The 9071-nt window shown below is 42.5% G+C and overlaps 1 protein-coding gene across 1 annotated transcript in view; it reads right to left on the bottom strand.

Annotated features, from left to right (window-relative positions):
• Positions 1–859: 859 nt before the first annotated feature.
• CCDC91 (coiled-coil domain containing 91) overlaps positions 860–9071 on the bottom strand; it is a gene marked incomplete at its 3' end in the record, with an annotated part of 398367 nt that continues 390155 nt past the window's right edge. Inside the window, exon 14 of the mRNA XM_082666103.1 lies at positions 860–1091. Within this exon, the coding sequence (XP_082522229.1) occupies positions 1083–1091 (9 nt within the window). The remainder of the gene's footprint in view (positions 1092–9071) is intronic.

Raw genomic sequence — 9071 nt, 5'->3', positions numbered from 1 at the left:
TACTCTGTTACTTACATGTGAAATCTAAAAACTAAAACAAATGAATATGTATAACAAAACAGACTCACAGATATAGAGAATAAACTAGTGGTTATCAGGGTGGAGAGGGGAGGGGTGAGGGGTGAGATAGGGGTAAAGGATTAAGAGATACAAACTACTATGTATAAAATAAATAGGCTACAAGGATACATTGTATAGCATAGGGAAATATAGCCATTATTCTGTAACAACTTTAAATGGAGTAAAATCTAGAAAAATATTGAATCACTAAGTCATACACCTGAAACTAATGTAATATTATAAATCAACTATACTTCAATTTAAAAAACATGAATATTTGTAGTTGAATAAATCCATACTGCCTCGCTTCCATGCTGTGTGACTACTCACAGTCCTGACAAGACAGACAATAAGCCTAACCTTTTAATCAGTTGACAACCATCTTTCTTCCCCCTTACCATCACTGCCCCCAACCACATATACGTTACCATAAGAATGTATTTCTCTGAGCAGTAAAGATGTAAGATCTATATTTCACTTATCGTTGATAAAAGAAGTTGTATAAAATGGATGAGACATCTAGATAAAGAACAATAAACTGTAAAAATGTTCGGTGAATGAGAGCTTAGATGCTCTAGTTAAACGGCATTTCATAATTGATAGATAACACTGGGAAGAGGGAGAAATATTTAATGAGAGATTGTGGAAAAGGCAAAAGTAAAAACACAATTTCTGAACACAGTGGTTGATGCAAGGGCTTTTCCAGTCCTACAGACAATATAATACCTTACCTTTGTTGTACTCCATGGTTAACCAGTGCTTGCATATGCAGAAGGAAAGAAATTTTCTTCCTGCCTCTCCCTTTGTTTGCCTACCTTGGAAATAGCTTCAGAGATAAGAGACATTCAGTTATGGCTCACAGATATAACTGAGCTGTCCTGCACAAGTAGTTCTTAAAACAAGTCCAGAAATTTCCAAATGGAATTAGAAGCACTGAGATCACCATGAAGATGCAAGAGAGCTAGTCAGAGATGACCAAGAAAGTGTGCTGTCCTCTCATTTGGCATCTCATGAGTAGCTCCTCAGGCCTCCTGAAAGAAAATAAATTAGAGATGCCATGATAGCTGTCACAATCCACATCTCACTAACATGCAATGTTTAAAAATTTTAAGTGAACAAATAAAATACCTTGGAACATATTCTCTGTTTCGGGGCTAAACAATTTCGTTTTAACTATATAAAATTCCAAACCAAAGCCCTTAAATGTAAACAGTTAGTAGTAAAATTGGTACAAAGTAAAGATGATCATGATTATGATTTATGGACGTACCAAATGGATTATCTTAATTGCAAAACTAGCTCAGCCTCTGATGTGGTTGGAGTCCCGGGACAGAGGTTAACAGAAAGCACCGCTGCCCACTTAGCCAGGCGTACCCTTGCTTCAGACTAGGGCATTCCTTTCGGTGGGGGGAAAGAGCTGTATGATTTCACTGGCATTTCCATATGAGAGATGACATCTAAGAGAAAGCAAGACATTTGGTTGCTTGGAGGGACTGTTCTATAGATGATTTTAGGCAAGTTATTTGCCTCTGAGGCTCAGATGCTCATTTGCACAGAGGGTAGAAAAATGAATGCAAGTATTAGAAAACAGGTCTGGCTGTTGTAACAGAAGTCAAAATACTTGTGGCTCAAAAGAGGCAGGAGTTTATTTCTCTCTCATGACACCGTCTGACCATAACCAATCTAGACTCCACAGTTTCAGGACCAGGCTCCTCCGGTCCTGTTTTGCATCTTTAACACTCAACTTTCATCTCCGGGCTAAAACTGTCTGTTCCCAACTCCTGCCTTCATGTCTGCTTTGCAGCCAGTTGGAGAGAAGAGGATGAAGCGGGGCATAATCCTTCCCTTTTCAAGGGTGCAAAAGGCACGTCATTTACATCCCTTCTGCTCACATCCCATTGGCACTTAGTCACATGGTCACATCAGTCTGTAAGATGAGCTAGAAGATGGAGTCTTTAGCTGAGGTGCCACATGCCCCGCTAAACTTTAGGACTTTCTTGCTAAGGAAGAAAGGGAGAACATATACTCAAGGGCAGCTAGCAATTGTCCTTAGCATTTCTTGTGACTTTCTGCTAAAATAATAGGTAAAACGTTTGATACAAAGTCAATGTTAAACAAAAACTTAAATCAATTTGATCTCATTCTTAATAAAGAGACATAAGTATAAGGTATACGTATATCCACACAGAGGCACACAATGTGGGTCAAATTAAGCATGGCTGAGGTTTGGAGATAAAATGACTCTCACTACATTGGCTTTCTGGCCCTGCTCAGTGTAGGCAGTGAAGGCTTCATCTATGGGCCCAGCCTTGCCCAGTTCCTCAACCACTCCTGACCAGGTTATCCCCAGTAGGCAGTCTTACAGCTAGAGCTATGTTCAGAATCAGGTGTGTCTTGGGTGAGTCCAAATTGCAGCCCACCCTTAACTCCTGATTCATCTCTTCAGTTCCTGCATCTCAGCTCCTACGGCTCTCCTTCCCCCTCTCCACTTGTCCAGACACACCCATGATCAGACTGACCCAAAACATGACACAAAGGAATGTTACCAACAACGCTTTTATATACTGTTCTGCTATTATCATTACCTTTCATGCAGAGTTTCTTTTCTCCCCAAGTTCAAAGAAAACAAAAGAAAAGTAAAGGAGGGGCTTCCCTGGTGGCGCAGTGGTTGGGAGTCCGCCTGCCGATGCAGGGGACGTGGGTTCGTGCCCCAGTCTGGGAGGATCCCACGTGCCGTGGAGTGGCTGGGCCCGTGGGCCATGGTCACTGGGCCTGCGCGTCCGGAGCCTGGGCTCCGCGACGGGAGAGGCCACAGCAGTGAGAGGCCTGCGTACCGCAAAACAAACAAACAAACAAAACGAAACAAAAAGAAAAGGAAAGAAAAGAAAAGAAAAAGAAAGAATGAGATGATCAGAAGCACAGATGGTAGGAAACTATACCAGGGAGAGATGTATCCAGAATGGAAAACAAGACAACAAGAACACACGTACGGCAGTGTGGAGTGGTCACATGGCAGTGATCCAGAAGCTCCAGATAACAATGTAGGAAAACACGTGACAAGTCCTCCTACACTGCGTGGGAGGATGGAAGGTGGTGAGGGGGGAGGAGGGGGACATGCGTCATTCCATGCTCAAATGATTCTCACTTCAGCAGGACATCCAAGGAGGACATACCCACAAACTGAGTGAAGAACTATTTGACCATCTGGCAAAGCTACTTTCTAACTAAGGTATTTCACTATTAACTAGGAAAATTTCTACTTAATCTATGGGGTGGCCCCCTGTAGGTATGTAAAAGAATAACATTTTATAACAGGTGTCTTTGGGGCTTTCTCTGTCAAAAATGCAATAGACCAATTAGAACAGGACTTGATAAGGGGAGAAATCTCACATGGACTCTAACAGATGAAACAAGAACATAACTAACTCCATGTGAGAGCTTCCAGGGATCTCATGGCCACTCACACTCACACATGGTTCTATAGTTCAGAAGGCTATGGACCTGCCCAGCCCATACAGACTGACAGTGGCAGAGCCGAAAGTAAACCCAAGTACTGGGGGCTCCTGGCCCAAAGAGCCTTGACATGTACTTTCTCATGCCAGAGGAATCTCTTATTCTGAAAAGAAAATATCTCTTGTGGGAAATCATTAATATGTCCTTAAAACCATTTTTTATCAAAAAGGACGAGACCTGCGATGGTGAAACAAGCTCTAAGTGTATAAATAACATCCTCTGACTGTTGTAGGATGACCATGTTCCTGAGGAGTTTGCAGAGTGACAAACGACTTCAGACAGACGCGTGGTCTGGCTGCACATTTTATAAGTGACTTTAGAGGAAATGTTGCTTCAAGAACGCAGGAGAGACTGGTGATCTCAATCAGCTGGGAATGAGGACAATCCTTATTGAATGAGCAGAGAACAAGGTCAGTGTTTACGAAACAACCCTTCCTATTGAGTGAGACAGCACAGGCAGCCTTGGCTGGGGAGGTGCTCCCCGCAAGTGAAGGGCTGCTCAGTTTCACTCATCAGGGCACCCCGAGCAGGGCTCAGTGCGCTCTGGAGAGGGCAGAGAGGAGCAGTCAGACTTCCCAGGTCAGGAACTAAAGCCCTAGGAGCCGGCAGGTGAGTGGGGGCCTGGAAGGCGGCAAGTGAAGGGGAGAAGTGCATTGCCCAAGGATTCAGAGGATCAGGGTTCCAGCCCTAGCTCTGTTCCTAGCTGTCCTGGTTGTGCCGCTTTGAGCTGGTTACTTGGCCTCTTGGGTGAGCTTCAGTTTCCTCCTCTGTAAAAGCAGAGGGTAGCACTACACATCTTCCGGCTCTACAATTCTATTGTTCAGGGATCACTACTCAAACGCCGACAGACAGTCATGGTTCCCAACCAGAGGCAATTTGCCCCCCTCTCCCCAGGGGACATGGGCAATGTCACCACTGGTTGTCACACAGAAGGAAAAGTGCTACTTCTACTGGCATCTGGTGGGCACAGGACTGAAAAGCTCAACTACCCAGGACAACCCCCTACCAGCAAGAATTATTCAGCCCCAAATCTCAACAGTGCCAAGACTGGAAAACACGAACTGAAAGGACAGTATAATGATGAACTCATTTCAGCCAGTTATTGTCATTTTGCCAGATCTTTGTTTTTTTAAAGAGAATTGAAACATTTCAGTTTTTATGTAAAATATCCCAAATTTAAAATATCGCCACATGTTAATTTTTTTTTTTAACAAAACACTCAGGCAGCCAAATAAAATAGGGCTTAAGGACAAATCCTGTGTGCAGGCTGTCAACCTGTGAAATCTTATGTAGCCAGCTACTGTCCAAGTAATTAGTACAGTTTAGGTGAAAACACGGATTCTTTTATCTGTGTCAGGTTATCTGAGCCAGATCCAGGCAGGTCGAGGATAATCCACAGGTGTGCTCACACGCGCGCACACGCGTGTGTGTGTGTGTGTGCATGATATCATGATAAAAACACTAAGTGAAAGTGTCCAGAGACACTTATCACCTGTGTAACTGGTGGTAGGAATTATTAAATTCTTTGAATAACAGGGTCTCCATTTTCAAGGAAGGCATCACTAGCCTTGCTGTCTACCTCTCCCGGTTGTCACAGAATGTGACCTTGAATGTACCTTGAAGCTGGAGGGAACTTTAGAAATCACCTGATATGTAATTGACTTTGCCCTTGAGCTCACAGTCAGTCAGTAGGAAGATGGGGCTCAGAAGCCCCGTGTGCTGACTCCCTGCCCTGAGTTCTTTGAAGAGAGTGACAGGCAGGAAGGTGGGGAGGGGAGAGTGCCCGATGTGTCTTCCCTCCCCACCACCCCCCACTCTTCCAGACGTGGTCCACCCACGCCTGGCCTTCCAGATGTGCCTGAGCAGCACCAGATGTGATCTGAGGATTCAGTGTGAGGGGCTGTGAAAGCGCTCGGGAGCCTGTAAACTCTTACCCTGTCTCCCAAATGCAAGGTTGGTGCCAGTGTTAATTTGTCTCTGATGTGTGACCACAGGCAGCTCTCTGGCCAACGGCAAGGCGAATGCCTGATGTTTACCCCAGGGAGGCCTAAGCCCGAGTTGTGACACTTTACCCGTCCTAGAAAAAAACAGGCAAAAGCGGATCAGCATCGTGAGTGTGAGGCCGAGAGGCGGTGGTTTTGCTGCGCCATTAGGATGCAGAGTGCAGGTAAGTTGCTGTCATTTATTAATGGGAGCTAAAGACATCAGAAGATAACTCTCCACGGCCAATCCTGGTTTCAGACAGTAAAAACCCTACCCCCACCAGGCCTTCTCCAAGCCCCTCCCCTACTTTCCTGCCTGAAACCTTGTTCCCTTACATGCCCTGCCGGAGCCTTGTCTGCTTATCTAAGAGCTTCCATCTCTCACGACGGGACACCAGGTCTCCTTTGAGACTTTGCCCTAATGCAGAGTGTGCCCTTCTGTCCTGCAGCCAAATTTCCCGTCTCATGCCAGGTCAGGGTCCGACCACCCCGTCTGCTCTGATGCCGGCCAAGCCAACTGTGGTCCAGCTCTAAGTTCTTAGCTTCAATTCCATCTTTGCTGAGCACGCTTATTGCGGTTCCGTGGGAGAGGCCCGGGTTTGCGCATCAACATTCAGAGTTCTTTTCCTTCTTTACATATCCTGCTTATTTGGGGCTAAAATGTGTCCCAAGTCCATTGTGAACGTGGCTACTGGTTGTGCTGTCTGTGCAGTGGGTCAGTCAGAATGTGCTGGTGTAGCAGCTGCTTCCATGGACACGGCTACTCCGCCAGGTTTTATATTTTTTAGTGTAATGACAGAGCTTCCAGTTACTTACGGCTAAGTCAGCAGCATTAGAAAGTTTGTAGCCGAGTTCTTTCTTACTGTTTTTCATTTCTTTCACTAAAAGACTGTCTTTTAAGGCAGATTTAGGTGCACAGCGAAATTGAGAGGAAAGTACAGAGACTTCCCACATAGCCCCTGCTTCCACACATGCATAGCTTCCCTCATTGTCAACGTCTCCCACCAGAGTGGTGCATTTGCTACAACCGATGAACCTATACTGACACAACATCACCACCCAAGTCCACAGTTTACACTAAGGTTCACTCTTTGTATTGTATATTCTACGAGTTTGGACAAATATATCCACCCCTGTAGTATCATTCAGAATAGTTTTATTACCCTAAAAATCCTCTGTGCCCCACATAGTCATCCCTCCTTCCACCCTAGCCCCTAGCAACCACTATTATTTTTACTATCTCCATAGTTTTGCCTTTTCCAGGATGTCATATAATTGGAATCAAACTATATGTAGCCACTTCAAATTGGCCTTTTTCACTTATTATTATGCTTTTAAGTTTCTTTCATGTCTTTTCATGATCAGAAAGCTCATTTCTTTTTAGTGTGAAATGATATTCCATTGTCTGGATGTACCACAGTTTATTTATCCATTCACCTATTGGAGAACATCTTGGTTGCTTCCAAGTTTTGGCAATTATGAATAAAGCTACTATAAACATCCATGTGCAGATTTTTGTGTGAATATAAGTTTTCAGCTTCTTTGGGTAAATACCAAGGATTGTAATTGCTAGACTGTATAATAAGGGTATGTTTAGTTTTGTAAGAAACCACCAAATTGTCTTCCGCTAAATTGTCACTTTGCATCCCCACCAGCATTTGATATCATCCATGATCTCCACTTCGGCTATTCTAATAGGTGTGTAGTGGTATCTCATTGTTTTGATATGCATTTTTCTGATGACATATGAAGTGAAGCATCTTTTCATATGCTTATTTGCCATCTATATGTCTTTGGTGAGGTGTCTGTTAAGGTGTTTAGACCATTTTTTGCATTGGTCATTTGTTTCTGATTGTTGAGCTTTAAGAATTCTTTATATATTTTGGACAGAATTCCAGCCACATGTCTGTAACTGTGAGATGGCAGTAAAGAAGGACATGACACAATTAAAAATAGAACTATCATATGATAATCCAGCAATCCCACTTCTGGGTATTTATCCAAAAGAATTGAAATCAGGATCTCACAGAGATGCTTGCACTACCATGTTCATTGCAGCATTATTCACGGTAGCCAAGACAGTGACAACCTAAATGTCCATTGACAGATGAATGGATAAAGAAAATGTGAGATATACATAAAATAAAATAGTATTCAGCCTTTTTAAAAAAGAAGGAAATCTTACCATTTACAACAACATGGATAGACCTGGAGGACATTATACTAAGTGAATTAAGTCAAGCACAGAAAGACAAATACTGTATGATCTCACTTATATGTATAATCTAAAACAGTCAAACTCATAGAAGCAGATGGTACACTGATGATTGCCAGGGGTTGGAGCTATGGGGATACGAAGAGGTTGTAATCAAAGGGTACAAAGTTCCAGTTAAATACCATACATTAGTTCAGGATATCTACTATACAGCATAGTGCCTATAGTAGAAATACTATACTGTATACGTAAAATTTTCTAAGATGGTGGATCTTATGTTAAGTGTTCTATTACAAAATAATAATATTAATAGTTATTGTTTTTCTTATAATAAAGGAGGTAGGAGGAAACTTTGGGAGGTGACGGATATGTCTATGGCCTTGATGGTGGTGTCAGTTTCACTGTGAATACTTATTCCCAAACTCATCGAGTTGTATACACTAAATATGTAGAGCTTTTACATGCCAGTCATACCTCAACAAAGCAGTTTTTTTTAAAAGACAAAAGTTACAGAACTACGGAATCCTTTGAAGAGGTGGCAGTGACACGCCAAGGAGAGAAAGAACCATGTATCTCAGGTGAGTAGCAATCGCTGACGATTCAGAAACACATATGAAATAGTTTCTTTTCTTTCTTAAATATACCACAGGAAGGTGAACCTTAATGGGCAGAAAAACCTGATATATGGATTATTTACGGAAAGGACACTGCTGCCTTCAAAATACAATTATCTATTTACTTTGCACGTTATAGGAGGAGCCATTCCATTACACCTGCATATTTTTTTTAAATAAACAAACATAGACCCTAACTACCAGCCAAGTAAGGTGATGCTTGGTGATTCTTTAATCACAGCACATTGCAGAGCTGCTTCCTTTTCCTAATTTCTGTTTCTATGCATAATTTACAGAGTTGTGCAACATGCAGATGACACATAGAAATCAGAATTAGTACTTTTATGTAGACCATGTTGTTCATTGCCAGTAAGTTGCCTCCAGATGGCTTGGAAAAGGAATATTGCTTTATACTGTTTTCAACTAAGAAGAGCTACCTGAAAGGATTTACACCTAGTATTCAGTGGAGCTAATTTGTGTCTTCCTCCGCCATGTCACTCAGGTGGACTATATATCACTTAGGGTTTCTTCTTAAGGAAAAATTTCACTGGGATACAGAAGAGTTTAGAAATCTTAAGATGAAAGGTAGAAGAAGAAAATACAAAAGCCAACTGTTTGGGAGAAATCTGGAGCATCCTAAAAGTCACTATAATTAAAACACAGCAGTCTGTAATTATTCCAAAGGGG

Source organism: Grampus griseus (genome assembly GCF_964374135.1).
Source record: "Grampus griseus genome assembly, chromosome: 11".
Lineage (NCBI taxonomy): Eukaryota > Metazoa > Chordata > Mammalia > Artiodactyla > Delphinidae > Grampus > Grampus griseus.
This window is presented reverse-complemented; position numbering and strand designations above follow the sequence as displayed.